We start from the raw sequence: 18,977 nt of genomic DNA on the forward strand, positions 1-18,977 counted from the left end.
GGGACTACCATGGATAGTCATATCTCCTGTTGCATTATTGAAATTGTGCCTAACTGGGTTTTTCCCTTTCATAAACAATACTGTGATTGCATTGTTCTAAATACAGCTTCACCCACTTGATTGTTTCTTTAGGATAAACCTCGAAAAAATGAAATTACTGGTTAAAGGATATATAAAAAATTTTATTGCATTCTGATGACATATTGCTATGCTGCCCTCCTACAAGTAGCAATTTATAATGCCACTGGTCACACCAACACTTTCCCAGTTTTCTAAGTAAAAATGGGATCTTTTCATTGCAACTTGCCTTTACTCGATTAGTTTAATGAGGTTAAATTTTTAAGAATTTAATTGCATCATGCTCTTTAGAGTTTCAACTATGCAGTTTTAAAATTATGAAATGTTCTTCTTTGGGGAATTAATGTCCTTTGCCTGTTTTTCAATTGCAGTGTTCACCTTTACCATTATGATTTTTAAGGTTTCTACTACAGACTGAAGTTATAGAGGATACTATGATTAGAACTATTTTTCAGTTTTCTTTTGCCCATTAACTGTGTTGCTGATGCTTTATTTTTGCTCTTCAGATGTCTTTAATACTGTCTGTGTGTGTACGTCTGTGTGTATGCATGTGTGTATGTATGGGTGTGCATGTGTGTGTGCGTCTGTGTATGTGTGTGTGCAAGTGTGTGTGCGTCTGTGTGTATGTGTGTGCAAGTGTGTGTATGTACAGGTGTGTGTATGTATGTGTGCATGTGTGTGTGCAGATGTGTATTATGTGTGTGGGGAGGGTGTGCAGGTGTGTGTATGTGTCTGTGCATCTGTGTGTATGTGTGTGTATGTATGGGTATGCATGTGTGTGTGTGTGGCTGTGTGTATGTATCGGTGTGCATGTGTGTGTATGTGTGGGTGTGTGGGGGTCTTTGTGGGGGGTGTGAGGGGGTGTGGTGAAAACTGTTGATTTCCGTTCTGGCTGCTGTGTTTCTTATCATGCCTAGATCCTTCTAGATCCCCTTATGAAGACTGTATAAGCATCTCCCTAAATTTTTCCATACTTTTATAGTTTGCTTGGTTTTTTTGGTCTCTGAATTTCAAGTGTTTAAAAACTGGCACTTGATTTAGGAGGGGTTTTGTCGTTTAAATGACAATAGAAATGCCAAAGACCACTGATTTCCTATTCCCTTACCAGCACCACCACCTCAGTATAGTGGGGCTGAGTAGAATTTACAAAGTTATGTTTAGTAAAATTGATATTTCTTAAGGGGTCACTGCATCTAAGGATGTGTCTGTCTAAGATACTGTTGTATTTAAGCCTTTTAGTTGCTATTTTTTTTTTAAATAAAACCGGTAATGGAGAGGACTGATAATTTATCATGAATCTGTTTGTTGTAACTCTGAGCTTAGAAGAAAGAGCTAATGAGGATTCTTTTCTTTTCTCTTCTAGATTTTATAGGAAGACAAAGCTTGTTGGTTTTCAAGACATGGAGTGCGTACCTTGCGGAGACCCTCCTCCTCCTTATGAGCCACACTGTGAGTGAACTCCATACAAACACAGCAGAAGGGCTCTCGGCCTTTTTTTAGAAACTTTTCTACAGTTAGCAAATGGAGCAAAATCTCTCTCCACGGTGGGGCTTATAGCATGCTTTCTTTTGTCAAGCTTCTAGCAGGATATAAAGCCCTTTTGTTAGGTGCCTCAGTCAGCCAACTGTGTCCCTTGATTTGAATCTCAGAGTGAAATACAGATATTTTGCTGCTGCTTGTTTCATTCAAACTTTTATCTCTCACTCTAGATATATTACTCAGGCAACTCCAATTAACTAGGTGATCCAAATCCTAAGGCATAATGTCTTTGCCTCAGCCCCATGAATTCCTGTGTTTTCCCTTCTTACTCCCTGTACTATCACGTGGTGGCTTCCCTGCCTTTCCAGAGACATTCCTCTCCATGAATCACCTGCCCTAATTAATGTATTTAAATTAAATATTGGCTCATTTCCTTCACTCCTTCATTTTTTTCATTTAACAAGTAAACAGGAGGAGAAAACCCACTGCATGGTGGGAATACAACTGTAAATGAGAAAATTTTGCCTTTTATTCTTTGTATTTAACAATAATCTTTTTGATCGTATTTTTTCCTTCCATATAAAAGGTATTTGTTACAAGTTATCAATTTGCATTGATGTTGAATAGGAAGGAGAGTAGCTCCTCGCTTTTCTTGATCCTAACTACACATCTGGCCAATGGAAACTCACAGGTGATGGGTGGGGAAAGAAATCAGCAGGTGGGCTCCCCCAGCATGCTCAGGGCTTGTCTTTGCTAAGCAGGGCTCTAGTGAGCTGTGCTTCTAGTACACAGGCACCAGCAAAGTCCAGCAGGGAGGGTGAGGGAAGGTGCTTGATCCTGTGAATAGGTTGCTCATGCCTTTCTGGAGAGCATTGCTAATATGGATGTGCATATTTAGGGTTGCTTTGATGTCCCCTTGCTTCTTTCTGACACAAGACCCCTCTGAACTAACTGGAAGTTATTGCATTATTGATAAGGCCACACAGTACTTACGTTTCCAAGAATGTCATGGAATTTGCAGTCCATATTATTATGTCCTTTACTAAAGTGTATTACTTTCTCTTCTTCATTTGATGTAGTAGAAAGGCAAAAAAAAAAAAAAAAAGATTCTAAGTTTCACAAAAATGTGTGGTGACCCTCTTCTTTATAATATGCAAGCAATTTGCCAAATAAGTCTTTGCATTTAACAAATGGAGTATCAAATGTTCTGTATCAGTCATAATAGGTAAACTGTTGTTTTACTTAATTTTCTCACTGCCCCATCATCAGCCTACATTTGTCAATGAGGACACCAGGTCCAGAAAGGTTATGAACTTTCCCCTGTTGGGTGGGAAATAGTGGAGACACAATTCAGACCCAGGTCTACCTAACGCCCCCAAACATTGTGCTTTTGTCACCACACATTGTCTCCCGAAGAAAAACCAAGCTGTCTAATCTGTCCTCTGTTGGCTGATCTAATCTACTACATGTTGACTTTTTGTTTGCTTTAATATTCTTTTTTTTTTAAGAAAGAAATGTATCTTTTTTAAAAAAGATTTTATTTATTTATTTGAGAGACAGCGAGCACAAGCAGAGGGAGCAGGCAGAGGGAGAGGGAGAAGCAAACTCCCAGCTGAGCTGGGAGCCCCACGTGGGGCTCGATCCCAGGACCCTGAGATCATGACCTGAGCTTAACTGACTAAGGCACCCAGGTGCCCTGTTTGTTCTAATATTCATAATTTAAATAAAAACTCTAAAAATCAAACATAGAGGAGGTCTTTTATGCTGCACATTCTGCAAAAGGACATGTCCTCTTGCCAACCAAAATGGGGCGGTGACCTGGGCTTGCCTGTGGGTCCGCTCTTCCATCATTTCATCCAGAAGGCAAATTAAGATCATGCACTTCATCCCAAACTACCATTAAAAGATTTAGTAAAGTAACTGCTATTGCCCAGTGTAGAGTTGGAAAGTACTAGGATTATTTTTTTTTCTCTTTAATTTACTCGGTTTAAATTTAATATGATCTGGTCATAAGTCTGAGGCATTGGAATTTTTGCCTTTAGGGATCTGGCTAAGCTCAGACGTCATAAATTAGACTTTAAACATAGTTTTCACATTTAACTTCCAATGTCTTGTAAAGCCCTGAGTAAGTTACAATTTGAAAAGAAAATTAACTAGCTTAATTTATATGTATAGATCTATTTCTTCATATATGAAACTCTTTAGAAAGCAAAGAAAAACAAATTATTTTTGTAAGTCCCAAATGCAGTGCACAAGGTAATAGCCTTTCAAATCCCGAAACAACAGTCAGGGGTCTTTAGTAAGTGTTAATCCTTATCTCTGTAAAGGAAAGTTTGCTGCCTTTGGCACAGGTTTTGGGAATAATTCCAGGGCACAACTAATCTCCTCAAAAAGAGGTCTTGAAGTCTTTTGGGGGAATTATGTAAGGCGCCTTATGTTTTCATTTCTTCTACTTTGAGTATTTCAACTCATCCACAAAGAACTACTTCTCCAGTAATTTTTCCCTGCTGAGGAGTTCCTGTTTTATTTAGACTCAGCTGTAAGAAAGTGACACCACTCAAGCTTCCTCAAGTAATGGGGTTTGGGGCACCTGGGTGGCTCAGTTGTCTGCCTCAGGTCATGATCTCAGGGTCCTGGGATCGAGTCTCACGGAGGGCTCCCTGCTCAGTGGGGAGTCTGCTTCTCTCTCTCCCTCTGCCCCTCTCCCGGCTTGTGCTCTCTCTGTCTCTCTCAAATAAATAAATAAATAAAAATCTTAAAAAAAAAAAAAGTAATGGGGTTTGTTTCAAGGATATATGTAGTAGTGAGAGGCTGGGACTTCCCTGAACTTGGGGGCAGCTCTTATTTGGGACCTGGGGCAGCCCTGGAGTCTGGGGGCTATAGCCCCCTGCCGCAGGAGAGGCTCTGAGTTCTGCCCTGGGCTCTGGTCAGCACCACTGATGCTTTCTTAGCCAGCGGGACTCTGTTTACATCTCCTCCTTTCCCCTCATGCTTCCAAGGGACTGGTCGGTATTTCCCAGTCATGCTTCTGAAGGAGAGAATCTGATTGGCCGAGTAAAATACCATCGTCCTGTGAGACAGAGCCTTTTTCATTTAACTGTTGAACAAATATTTGAGTGCCTACTGGGGGCCAGGCACACAATGATGGACAAATAGACCCCAATTCTTTTCTTCTTGGAGCTCATGGCATAGTGGGGGAGTCGTCAAATACCTGCTCCAAATTAAACAGTATTCAGATACTACCCACATAGATGTAGAAGCGTGACTGGCCAGTCCTGTGCCGGGAGGGATCTGCAGGGCCCTGAGAATGTGTAATGGATAATGAGGTAGGAACATCAGGGAAGACTTTCCAGAACCATGACTTTCGAGCTGTGATCTAATGGATCAGTTAGAGGAGGATGAGCCAGAAAAGGAGACCAACCGAGGGCCAGGGAAGTCGGAGGGAGTAAGGAGAGTATGAGAGCATCCTCTCCTGTGCAAGTCGGATCAGTTGACCCTGGAAATTTCCTTTGCACTTAACACCCTGGACATCTATCGTGACATTGACAAGCACAATCTTAGTAATGGAAATGAAGCCAGATTATAATGAAATGACAAGCTAACATAAGGGGAGGAATAGAGATGATCACAGACAACTGTCCAGAAGTTTGCCTGTGAAGGTGACATGGGAATATGCAGGCATTGGAGGGGTTTTGTTTTATTTCATTTCTGAGGTGAGAGACACATTTGCTTGTTTGCAGGTTAAAGGAAAGGGTCCAGTTGAGAGAGGTTGACTATATGAGAGAACAGTAGAATTATCAGTCCTATAAGGTTTTCTGGAAAAGGATCCTGAAGCACACTTGTTGGGTTGGCCTTCTCTGGAAGGAGGGAGTGCTCCCTGCTCCAACCAGTGAAAGAGTGGAGTGGGGCAACGAACATGGACTTCTGCATTCAGTGGCAGGGGGTGAGGGGCTCATAGACTTGGCTTGTATGTGTGTGAAGTAGGAGGCATTGTGTTCTGCCAAGTCAGGCAGACGCCAAGGAAGTCAGAGGCTGGAAAAGCACAGGTCTTTGAGATTCTCATCACAGAGTGTGGGAGGGAAGTTGATTTGAGAAAATAGTGGGTTTCCTGGTAGCACCGCGAGTCCAAATGAAGTTCGTGGTCATAGCAAAGCATTGTTTGCTTCTTATATGACGTCTGTAGGTACTTCTGCTGCAGGGATGACTCAGGCCACCACTGAAGCTGCCCCAAAACATACGTAAATTGTGCTCTAAATATGCAGCTGATAGCACGCTACAAACAAGTCTTGAAAATATTGTCTGTATTGATAACACAAGAATAATTTTAAACAAATGTAAATACATTTTCTTATATTTATATAATACCCGAAGTAAACCAAAGTAATGACTTAACAGAAACACAAAAATTGAAAACTTCCCATATTTCTGTCAACTCTCTAAGGGACCCATGTCACATTTTCTGTATCCATTCATCCATTGATGGACACTTAAGTTATTCCATGTCTTGGCTATCCTAAATAATGCTGCAGTGAACATAGGGTGCATACATCTTTTTGAGTTAATGTTTTCATTTTCTTCAGGTAAATACCCAGAGGTGGAATTGCTGAGCTGTATGATAGTCCTATTTTTATTATTTATTTTTTTTAAGATTTTATTTATTTATTTGACAGAGAGAGACACAGCCAGAGAGGGAACACAAGCAGGGGGAGCGGGAGAGGGAGAAGCAGGCTTCCTGTGGAGCAAGGAGCCCGATGTGGGCCTTGATCCCAGGACCCTGGGATCATGATCTGAGCTGAAGGCAGACGCTTAATGACTGAGCCACCCAGGCGCCCTGTTTTTATTTTTTTGAGGAACCTCCATACTGTTTTCCACAGTAGCTGCACCAATGTACATTCCCACGAACAGTGCACAAGGGTTCCCTTTTCTCCACATCCTCGCCAACATTTGTTATTTCTTGTCTTTTTGATCCTAGCCATTCTAACAGGTGTGAGGTGACAGCTCATTGTGGCTTTGATTTGCATTTCCCTGATGATAAGTGATATTGAGCATCTTTTCATGTACCTGTTGGCCATCTGTATGTCTTCTTTGGAAAAATGTCTATTCAGACCTTCTGCCCATTTTTTAATCAGATTTCTTTTTGCTATTGAGTTGTAGGAGTTCTTTATATATTTTGGATATTAACCCCTTATCAGATGTATGATTTGTAAATATCTTCTCCCATTCAGTAGGTTGCTTTTTCATTTTGTTGATAGTTTACTTTGCTGTGCAGAAGCTTTTTAGTTCAATGTAGTCCTACTTGTTTATTTTTGCTTTTGTTGACATTGCTTTCGGTGTCAGATCCAAAAAATCATCACCAAGAACCAATGTCAAAGAGTGTATTACCAATTTTTTTCTAGGAGTTTTATGGTTTCAGGTCTTACATTCAAGCCTTTAATCCATTTTGAGTTGACTTTTGTGTATGGTGTAAGAAAGTGGTCCAGTTTCATTCTTCTGCATGTAGCTGTCAAGTTTTCCCAACACTATTTATTCAAGAGTGTCCTTTCCTTATTGTTTATTTTTGGCTCCTTTGTCATAAATTAATTGACCTTCTCTATGTGAGTTTATTTCTGGGCTCACTATTCTGTTCCATTGATCTAGGAGTCTGTTTTTATGCCAATACCACACTGTTTTGATTACTATAGCTTTATAATATAGTTTGAAATTAGGAAGCATGTTACCTCCAGCTTTGTTCTTTTGTTCTCAGGATTGCTTTGTCCATGGAATTTGTGGTTCCACACAAATTTTAGGAAGTTTTGTTGTATTTCTGTGAAAAAAAATACTATTAGAATTTTGATAGGGACTGCATTAAATCTGTGCATTGCTTTGGGTAGTATGGGCATTTTAGTAACGTTAATTCTTCCAATCCATGAGCATGGACTATTATCTCATGCAGATTTTAAATAGAACTAAATGAACTCCTATCCAGAAACATACCAGACTCAGAGTGAGCTCAGTAATGACTATCTGCCTGCTGGCCTGCTTTCTTCTAAATGGTGACTACTTCTGCCCTGAGTCTCCTACAGTCCCATCCCAACCCAGGTGTGCTCTTTGGAGGATATGGAAGTTGGGACTTGTCCCACATGGGAAGGATCTCATGATGCAGCTGGCTTTGATTTTGTCTTGCTGTCCTTCACCCCCACTGGCAGGTGAGCGATGAAGGATACTTAGAAAGGGGCTGCAGTGGATTTTTGTGTTTGATTACTTGAAATGCTAGAGTACCAGTCTGAAGAAACCCTACTTAGGCTGGTCTCTTTCCTCCCTGTCCCACCGCCTAAGGCCTCAGGCCACATGCCCAACCAACATGAGCTCGAAGCTTCCCTCCCCTCAAAATGTGTGACTGTATGTAATTGATTATCCACTCATAACCTCTTGGTCAGGTCACCAATAGCATTAATTCATGAGAATGACTGGTTGGGCATGGAGCACAGAGCTGATTAGTGACATCACTGTAAATTGCAGATCAATAAAAGGCACCCTTTACATAAAAATCCCTGCTCAAGGCTCTGTTCCTCATCACTTTATCTTCACTTCCTAAAAATGTGCACCCATTTAGAGCGTTAAGGGGAAATCGAGAAAAACACACAAGAAATTTTAGAAGAACTATATCCTGCCCTGGGCCTGATAAGAAATGCAGATTTTGTATGATTTCTTTTAGCAATGTTTACTTAATTTGGAACAAATACCATGGTTGGAACAAATGGTTTTGAAAAAATTCAAAGCGGTTTTTCATCCGAGTACAGCTTTATTTAAGTGTGTTTAACCTAGATGTTTGCTTTGTTCTTGGGGGCTTTATAAAACAAGTCACGTGATTCTGAAGAGATAAGTGACCAGATAAGTCACTGTGGGGGAGCAGGGTGGGTGGGGGGGAGAAAAGCAGGAGCTCTGTTGGCCTGGAACTATTTAGGAATTCTACATGGCTTACTGGCCTCAAAGAACAGCAGATCTCTATACCAATAAGTAATAAATGACATTAAAAAAAGGGTCCTTTTCCAAAGGAAACTGAAACTACCTTCTAAGTAACAGATAAAAGTAACATCAAAATAGGCTTTTAAAAGAAATATTTGCTCATTGAAGATAATTTTTAAAGTTTCATAGAAAAAAAGAAGGGAGACTACCATAAGCAAAGCATTTCCCGCATTAGAGCTTCCAAAACAAAAACCAGCATCTTGGTGGTTTTCTTCCATCCCTTTTTTGTCTATGTCGCTGATTTTTGAAAAATGGATGTAATTAGGCTGCACATGCTACTTTGTATCCTTTTCCCACTTGCAGTATAATTTTTTTCATCCACTATCTAAGTATTATTTTAATGATCTTATTGATGAAAGTACCATGTAGGTATTTGGGCTCCAGTTGGATTGTAAGGCTGCTCTGTTAGACACGTTGTTGCTATTCACATCTCTGTGCAGGAGGGAGCCTTCCCCATCTCTGCACTGTGGATGGGAGCCCATAGTTATGTGTCCAAAGGGATTAACATTCGACGTGCAATTATTGCGAGGTTATTTTAAGGTAAGGGTGCCTGGTAAACACCTCTTTTAAAGAAAATACAACACATTTAAAAGGAAATACATTGGGAGTGCTTTGAAATCAGTACCAACCTTAAGGTTTTCTCTAAAAGCAGAGGAGGAGGAGGCTGAAGAGGAGACCTTGCCTTTGGTGAATTACAAGCAGACTTCAGCTGTTGCCTGAATATTTTAGGCATTAGACTGATGAGGTTAAACACCCAGTTCCTGGCATTCTCAGCAGCAGCCAGTACCCTGCATCTTGGGGCACTTACGCTTAATGAATCTGATGAGAAGAAGTGGCCATGTGAGGGGGTGTGGAAGAGATGCATATAATCCAGGAGTGTTTGGCATTTGCTTTGGAAACATGATGTGATTTTTATTCCATCTATGGGTGTTTATCATTTCTGCAGCAGAGTTCTTGTGATGAGCGCACCAATACTTAGTGGTCTGACTTCCCAGGGTACTCACTGGATCCTCTACAGGATGGGCCCACAAGGCCACAATGTGCTAATGAAGGGTTCCCTTTACTGAGGATTTTCAAGTCGTCCTTGGTCCTCAGGCCAAGACTCTAAGTGTCCGGCCAGGGGACAGCTGCCATGAGTTGCGTGGATGGAACGTGGCCTTGGGGATTGTTGCAGAAACAGACAGGTGCCACTGGGCATTCTGAGCAAGTCGTGAATGCAACAGAGAAGGGGAACTTCTCCAAGAGGAGTCTTACAAGTTTAGCTCTTTCCTGTTAAACAGAACTTTCAGGGTAGGGGATAGGAAGGCACTGAGATCAAAGAGAACTCAGCACAGACAAAAGAGCCCCTGGCTTGAGGCTGAGGGTTTACAGAGCCAGCCATCCCCTCTGATGTGGGAATGGGAGCTTGTCTCTGCTGTACACTCACTGATTTGTTGGTCCCTGAAGGACTGTCGCTCTTCTCTTCTCGCACTCTCTGCAGTTCCCTGCTTTTCCCTACGATCTGCCTTCCTTCTTGTCAGTAGGATGCAATTCCATTATTATATTGGAAAACGATCTAAAATAGCAGTGGTTAAAAGTTGCTTATGTGGAAACCGAAGAAACAGGTATCCGCCAGTCTCCCCATAGAACCCAGGAGAGCTCCCTGCCAAGGGGAACAGCTTTTCAGCTCTCCAGCGGAATCCATTTATTTTTTGTCATAAGCATTGTTATGCCAATCAAAGGAGCCACAGTGGAGGGAAGAAGGGAGAGAAGGAACTAGCAGAGGCAGAGATGGAGATGGCAAGAAGCAGAAGGGCAGCCTGTGGTCCAGCGGGGAGGAGTCCCAAACACTCACAAAACAGCCACGGAAGCTCCAAACCTGCGAGATTTGGTGCCATTTAGTGTAGCGCAAACAGACCCATGCATCCCAGTGACTGACCCCTGAGGGTTTGTCCCTAATACTACTGGGTCCAGTAGTCCTAGTTCTCACTATTCTTTCTGGACCCCACAAAAGGGGTGGGGGACAAAAGGGGTGGAGAGACAATCAAATTATATTTGTTGAAATCTTTTTTCTTTTAATTTTTATTTATTTATTTATTTTTGAGAGAGAGAGAGCACACGCACAAGCAGGGGGAGTGGGAGAGGGAGAAGCAGGTTCCCCACTGAGCAGAGAGCCAAATGCAGGACTTGATCCCAGAACCTTGGGATCATGACCTGAGGCGAAGACAGACGCTTAACTAACTGAGCCACCCAGGCGCCCCTGTTGAAATCTTTTTAAGAAAGCAGAAACCCATTATAATTATTTTAGACTGATTTCCATAGAAAATGATTAATCCTTCTTTCAGCTTATTTGCTTACCAAGAGGTGAACAATGGTAATCTACAAAGAGGTTAAAAATGTGTTATGGCAGTCTCCTCCTTTCCCAAGGATGTGGGAAAAATAGCTGGACAGCTTAACTGTGTTAAAAGTGTGCTATAAATGCTACTGCTTTGTATGATGATGTCACTATTTCAAATATTTATCTTAGCCCTAGTTTCATTCCAGTTCTAGAAATCAAAACTTCTTTAAAAAAATGTTTCTTCGGGAGGGGAAGAATGAAGCGGGGGAAATCGGAGGGGTAGACGAACCATGAGAGATGATGGACTCTGAAAAACAAACTGAGGGTTCTAGAGGGGAGGGGGGTGGGAGGATGGGTTAGCCTGGTAGTGGGTATTGAGGAGGGCACATTCTGCATGGAGCACTGGGTGTTATGCACAAACAGTGAATCATGGAACACTTCATCTAAAACTAATGATGTAATGTATGGGGATTAACATAAGAATTAAAAAAATAAATAAATAAAATGAGAGATGGAAAAATGTAGGTAAAAAAAAAAAAATGTTTCTTAACTCGACATTCGTCCTTTTGCTCCAATATCAAAGTGCTAAATATTTGTAAGCTACTAACTGTTCCAAGTGAAAAAAAAAAAGGAAAGGAATGTTTAAATGCCTTGACTTGGTCAGGTGACAGTGTCCCTTGAACTTGGAGATGCTCTGGAGAAGGGCTTGTGTGCCTGTGATGTCAGGGAGGCAGGAGTATCCTGAGCTGGAGGCTCAGCGGTAGCCCACGGGCTTTGATCCCGCCCCCAGAACGGTAGCTGTTGATTATTACCCCGTCAGCTATAAATCTGACTTCTCTGCCCTTTATCTTCAGTCTCTTTGAAATGTTTAAAGCCAGTGGGCCGGTTTAAATATTTACTCATGAAGAAACAAGTTGTGGTTTGTTAAAGGCCATCACTAAATTAAATGAATGTTAGATTAAATACAGTTTATTTAAAAAATATAAAATCCAACAGGCCTGTTTCACTAAGTTACGGACTTTTGCAAATGGAACCGTGATTTGTGGGTGTGCCCATTAAATGCCTAGCATATAAATAAATGTGGAGAAAGCATTCTAACAGTTTATGCCAAACCTATAGCGGAAATACTCAGCGTTTAAGCTTAGAATGCCCTCCGCTTCCTCCAGCAGGACATTTATTCTCGTGAGGTGGTATATAAGGCCTCACCTTGTGCCAGGAGACCAGAGTTTGGTCCCCGGTAGGCTCACATTCTAGAAGGGACTGGAATATGTCGCCTTCACCAATGGATTGAAATCTTTTTGTTTTTAAACAAGGGTGAATGCCTGGCCACTTCCTACAGCAACTACTTAAGGAAGGGGATTTAATTTAAGGCACATCATTTTGAGGAGGAAGAACAGAAGCACCAGCAGAGTTTAAAACAGCAAATCTTGAATTCTGAAGGGGACCAGACATTTCATCTGCATTTCTCAGCCTGAGCTTTGCAGTAATTAGTGTTTTCTGAACATGTTTCATTTTCTGTCATGAGACCCAAGAGTTGTGAAATGAAATGTTGAATTTTGTCTTTAAATGAGCAAAATCTTCAGTATCAAATCAAAAATGTCATTGGAAACTCATCACTTCTGCAAAGCTTTCCAGTGGCTATAAGAGGCATGCTTTTCTTTAAAATGAGAAAAATCACTTTTTGGTGTTAGGCTGTTTAAGTCAGGAAGCATGTCAGGGAGTACTTTTTGAGTGCCTAATGCTAGTCTAGATACAGTGGAATCAGCATAAGGACATCTCTGCGGTGTTGTGTTTTACCTGCGGATCAGTCTGTCCACACGTTCATTGACAAATACATTGAATGCCTTCTCTGAACACTGATGTGGGCGCTGGGGACCCCGCAGTGAAAAACACAGATGAAATTCTCAGTGCTCAAGGAATTGGCATTCTAATGCTCCAGAGAAAGGATGTTTTTTAAAATAAGGTAATCATGGAAGGCCTAGGTAAAGTGATCCTAGGGCAGGGCCCTGCAGGAAAGGAGGAGGGAGGGAGCTGAGCACCGCGTGTTGGGGCAGAGCCAGCAACACACTTAGCAGAGCTGGAGCCCAGTGAGTGGGGTGGAGGGACTGGGGAGAGGGTATAGACCGAGCGAACTGGTAGGCCATTGTAAGGACCCCCGTCTCGCTACAGGAATGACACTGCCTGATTTCACTTTTACGAAGTCCGTCTAGCTGCTGTTCAGAATAGACTTCAGGGGAGCAAGGGCGGAAGCAAGGAGACTAGTTAAACACAATATTTTTAGCTGATACAATAAATGTATGCACTTTAAGAAATAGGCTTTCCACCCTTTTCTCTAAGATTTAATTATTAATTTATTTAATTTAATCATTTAAATTTAATTTAAATACATTTATTTAATGATTTGTTATATTAATAATATAATATTTGTTATATTTTGCTTGCTCTGTGTGATGCCGAAGAAAATCACAGAGGAATAGCATTTGATTGATTTTTTTTCCCCTAAACTCGGGGGAAGCCACAAATTTGGAAGAGGCTAACTGAAGATTTTACATCAGTGCCGAAAGATTTTAGTTCATCACAACTGTTTTCTATTACTTTAGGGCTTAGGGACACAGATGAAGGTCTGAACAATAAAATTGGGGGCGTTTCTCTCTAACTTCCAATACTAATTAGCACTGAAAGGACACTCACGTAACTACCCACTTTGATCATCCCAGGACGAATGGAGACCACTATCCACTGGATGTTTCTCATGCGTTAGCTCATGTAACCTCTGTGAAGAGGACGTAATTTTGAGTCCTGGTCCTAGCACTAACTCTCAAACCAGTTATTTAACTTTTCTGGGACCCAGTTTTTTCATGTACCAAATGAAGATTCTAATAATTTTAAAAGAGGAAATAAGACATTGGTTGAATTCCTTAACCTGTTTCATGTTCCAAGCCTCCAGAAAAGTGGGCTCTTTCCAACTTAACCCAGGGTTTTGTTCTTTACAATCAGTTATATCAACTGTAAAATTATAAATAAATTAGTGACAGTATCCATTCTGCTGGACTAGGAGATAGCAAGAAACCCGATCTAGATCCAGATTCCCTTTTCAGCGTAGACCCAGCCATATGAGGCTGTGCAAAAACATGTATGCCTTTTTTTCCTAGTTGGAAGGTAATGGGCAGAAATAATTTTAAGTTTCATCATCTTAGAATAATTTCACAGGAGATTACTTCTTTAAATACTGCAGTGAGGTAGATAAAAATTATCCACTTTATTAATCACAGGGAACCTGACAATTAGAGGATGCAGAGTCCTTAGGTGAAAGCGTGCCTATCTTGACGCTGCCTTCTCCACTTGGAGGCGGAACGGACAAGGTCATACTTTTACAAGGACATGGCATCCAGGCGCCTAAATGGAGCCTAGCACTCAAAGGGTTAAGCAGTCTGTGTGGAAGAGGGAGGGCAAGGGCCCAATTTCGTATCTTTGTTCCAGTTCCCAGATGGCAACCCTGTCTGTTAGTCCCAATTGAAGCAAAACTATTTTTGAGCTTGTGTATCCTTCAGCACAGATGTTCAAGGCCATAATAATGTGTTTCTTTTATGGTGTCCTTTCTGTTTCTTGGTGCAGAAGTTTCAAAGCTTCATTGTTTCATCGGTCAAATAAACACAGCAAGACCTTACAGGACTGTGGGATAATAAAAAGAAGAACATCCTTGAAAGCAGGAAAAAATTGTTTCACTTTATCGTATGTGCAGAGAAATATTATAGACAATCTGCTGCCATTTTGTGGCTTATAATTTTTTCAGTGTTAATTATGATGTTTATCATAATTAAAGTACCAAATAGTTATGCTTATAATCTACCCAGCACTGAAGAGAAATTTAAAGTAATGAGCTCGCTCTTTGCATAACAGAGTTTCTCGGAACAGCACAGCACCCTGTAAAAGTCCTGAGTCAACGCCGTGGATCGAAATGTGGTCAGTGAAGGCCTGTTCACCTCCCTGACCAGCCACTTGCTCTCCTGTGATAACTGCCTTCTCTGCTCCTCTTCCTTCTTTCTTTCTCCCTCAAAGACATGCATGATAATATTTGTCCTATACAATCCTGGTGGGAAACAGACCTCTAGGCCAAGTGATCTGGAAACAGGATTAAGAACAGAAACGGAGTCTAGTGAAGTAATTTACTCAGTCTCAGCTACTGTGACGTCAGCCTCCGGTCACAGGCTCACTACCTGGGATTTTCTCCCTTCCAGGGATGCTTCTTCATGTCATGATGGAGCCTCAGCATCCCCTCTGACCTCCAGCCCTTCAGATAACTCGCTTCCTGCCTCCCAGGCCTTCACAGATATCTGTCTATCCATTGCCAGCCTGAATCCCTCACCCGCCACCCCCAGCACCTCTCTTAGCAAAACTCCTGACCCCTTGGTCTGCTTAACCCCACATCACACTTGCTCTAGTCCTATCATTGGACTGCTGAGAGTCCGTATAGCCCAGGTCCCTTTCACTTCATGGTTGCCTTTCTGATAGTGCATTCCATGACATACACATCTTAAAGAGTAGAAACTTGGTCTTCTTCATCTGTAATTCTCTTTTGTCCTGTTGAAAAGAAATACAGCTGTTCGGTTCAATGCCTTATAAATACAGTTAATATTCATTTTCCGGATAGAAACATTCACATTTTGGACTAATAAATAAAATCGAAAGCCAAGGGGTGCCTGGGTGGCTCAGTCAGTTAAGCAGTTAAGCAGTCAGCTCAGGTCATGACCCCAGGGCCCTGGGATCGAGTCCCACATCGGGCTCCTTGCTCAGCGGGCAGTCTGCTTCTCCCTCTGCCTCTGGCCTCCCCCTGCTTGTACTGTCTCTCTCTCTGTCTCTCAGATAAATAAATAAATAAATAAATAAATAAATAAATAAATAAATAAAATCTTTTAAAAAAAAATTCAAAGCTGAATTTAAAGAAATTTAAAAAATAATCTCTGCCACTCACTGTTGGTAACAGAGTCAATGGTGATGGAGTAAAAGCACTCTGCCACATCCTCACCCTGGGTTGATCTGTCGTCCCCTTCCCCTGCTGTCTCCCCACCAGTGCTGGGGAGCAAACCCCGGAAGATGATGGCTCTGAGTCCACACTTCATCTTCGTTGCTTCGGCAGCTGCCCAGCCAACACTGTGTGGTCCAAGCAAAACAGGCTCCTGTGGCCGCCCAGTGGTCCACAGGGCCCGGCCTGGCAGGACACAGGCCGGTTAGGGAGCCATGGTGTGCAGCTGAGAAGGAGGTGATAAGTGAGAACCAGGGTAGTGGCTGAAGGGAAGAAGAGGAGAAAGATCCCAGCATTCGGAAAGACGATTTTCAAAGCAGTATACAGTGCTGATGTGAGAGAATAGTCTAAAGTCACTCTTTATTTTTCTAGCAATTTAAATACAAAGTACTTATTAGAGCAGTCAAAATGAATGATGACACTGTGGGTTTTTGGTTTAGGAACAAAACAAAACTATATTGGTACGATTGGCTTTGTACTTGAGTTGTTAAGTACCATCAACTTCCTTTGCAGTGTGAGTCGGCGTCTACACCGGTCTAATCCATCAGCGTGGTGATGCCTGGAGCAGGGGAGAGGGTCTGGGTGGTGCTGCCAGAAAGGAAAAAGGAGCTTGGCTGCCCCCAGAGACTGGTAAAACATGCTGTCAGAGGCCGTGTATTTAGTTGGAAGAGGTTTGCAATGGAAAATAATGGTCTCAGTTGAAAGGAGAACCAAGCCCAAGTCTACACACACCAAGTACAGACTTGGTACCTTCTGCCTTATTTTTTAAAATCAGTTTTTATAAACACACAGGTTAGCAGTTCAGGTCAGAAAATGCACCAGGCTGTGTTGATGAGAATTCGAAACTGCCACATCTCTACTTAATTTTGTACCGCGTCCGCTTATTGCCACGTAAATGCTGCTGCAGATTTCCTTGATGACCACAACGCACCCAACTTGGAGGGGGAGTTTGACTCTCCAGGTAAAAATAGAAAGGTAATTGGGGGAGCGAGAAGAGGCATCGGATACAGTAGCGCCAACCCAGGATAGAACTTTCCGTTGGTCAGTGTATGTGTTTGCTTGCGAATGCTCTGCTGGGCCAGATGACCTTCCTGGCGTCTTTCTCTTTACCATCTCTTTTCTTTACTCCTCTCAAGTGAGAGTACTTCTCTTCCAATGCTGGCAATCCCAAATGTCCAGCGTGTCCATCTGAGTGCCACCACCCACCTTCAGGAAGAAATAGAGTCAAATTGCCTTGTCCAAGCAACTGGTCTTTTTTCCTGCCATAATTTTGCAGTAAGGGAAGACCATTTAAATACTGGCAGGAGAACCAGACAAATGTACGTATACATGAGAAATCAGAGATTCTCCTCTGTGCCTTCCTTTCAGATACCATTTCTATTCGTGGCTTTTCCTTTAGTACCCTTTTTTTGCATGTAATTTAAATATGTAACAATGTTTTTGCCTAGTGCTTGTTGGTGTTTCTGTTCGTCTGTCACTATGTAGTTAATAAGTCCAAATCATGGTCTTAGTGCTCAAGGAGCTAGGAAGAAAGAAAAATCACATTGTTTTAGTTCATTCTCTCCAAATACCTATACCAGTCATACTTAATGTAAGCCTTTGAAAAAATTTGGAAATCTTGTACAAAAATTGGGCTCATTGTGGAACTATCAGCATGCGTCTCATCCATGCAGAATTCTCTACAGATGTGCTTAAGGAAGAGGAAGTGCAGGTCCTAGACCTTGTCTTCCATGTTCCTCCAGTGAGAACATGAACCACAGGGTGGCTTTAAACTCTCGGCCGGTGTGTCTGAGCTCTGTATCACCAGAGCTATCACTGTAACCGATAGATAATTAAAATTTTTCTTTTTTGCTTATCAAAGGATTTTCTTAGTAATGGTTTTACCATTTCAGTCACAATATTCCTTGAGGTTTAGGTATTTTGTTAATTGTTGCTTATTGTTATATGACATTGCTTAATGTTACCAGTTAGATCACGTTGGTAAGATTCTTTGAGATGCTTACATAAAATGCATCTGAATGTAAGAAATGCATCTAAACTTCTGGAGGGAACTATTTTGGTTTGTTTTTATTGTTAATTTTCCTTCTGAACGTTCCAGTGCTTTAGGGATGTGTTACGAGGACACATGCATGCACACGCAGTTACAAGTAGCTCATTCTGTCGATTTAGTCAATGGCCTATCTACTACATAGGTTGTTTCAACTCGGTTAAAAGACAGTCCAGGTTCTGACATAATAATAATTACAATACAGTGTCTGATTCTGAATAGTAATGGGGCAAAGCATGGCTAACACAGAAGTTTTACTGTGTATGAGGAACTATGCCAGCCCTTTTAAGTGCATTACTTCATCTAGTTCTCACAAAAATCCTGTCAGGTTGATATCGTTATATCCTGATTTTACCAATAAGGAAACTGAGGCAAACAGCTGTTATTGCTGGTTATGGGGCTGCTGGTAAATGGCAAAGTGGGGATTCAAACCCAGACTGTTCACGACCCAGCTCTTAAACATTAGAATGTGCAGTGCTTTACAGTAAGGTTTAAAGACGGAAGGAAGAAAGGATGAAGACGTGCTGGTATAAATGTATGACATATGGACTAGTGGAGGGAGGCTTCTGTCTCAGTCCTTTTTAAAGATTTAATCTATGATCCTTCAGAAGCAAAGTGCCTACATTGGTCAACAAGCAATGCTTCCAGCTCTAGTCGTACCTGCCAGCAGATTCCCAGTAAAAACAGCAGGTCAGACCTCTAGAGTATGTGTCTTTGCTATTTTAGTTCTCACTTAGTAAATTCAGGTTCATGTAAACAAAACTTGAATATGCTCTTGAATATTTGAGCAGTCTATTGCTAGAATCTCGTTCAGTTTGTTACTATGTATATTAATTTATCTGGATGGTCATTGGTACCATTTTCTACTTCATCAGTGGGTCTAATTAAAAGCAACTATTCTGTATAACTAAAATAGTGATGCTGCATTCTTATCTTTAACCCTTTGATTCATAACAGTGTTCTGTCAGTACCAAATTATTAACAATTGATTGCCTTATTTTACTCTCCGAGAGATGGTTTAAAACCAC

General features: G+C 41.5%; 1 protein-coding gene across 1 annotated transcript in view; it reads left to right on the forward strand.

Annotated features, from left to right (window-relative positions):
• Nucleotides 1–18,977, forward strand: part of TNFRSF19 (TNF receptor superfamily member 19) — a 75,527-nt gene that overhangs the window by 33,071 nt on the left and 23,479 nt on the right. The window contains exon 5 of the mRNA XM_081815277.1: nucleotides 1,442–1,533. Within this exon, the coding sequence (XP_081671403.1) occupies nucleotides 1,442–1,533 (92 nt within the window). The remainder of the gene's footprint in view (nucleotides 1–1,441; nucleotides 1,534–18,977) is intronic.

Source organism: Leptonychotes weddellii, chromosome 3 (assembly GCF_054177405.1).
Source record: "Leptonychotes weddellii isolate Sample4059 chromosome 3, ASM5417740v2, whole genome shotgun sequence".
In the NCBI taxonomy this organism is placed as follows: domain Eukaryota; kingdom Metazoa; phylum Chordata; class Mammalia; order Carnivora; family Phocidae; genus Leptonychotes; species Leptonychotes weddellii.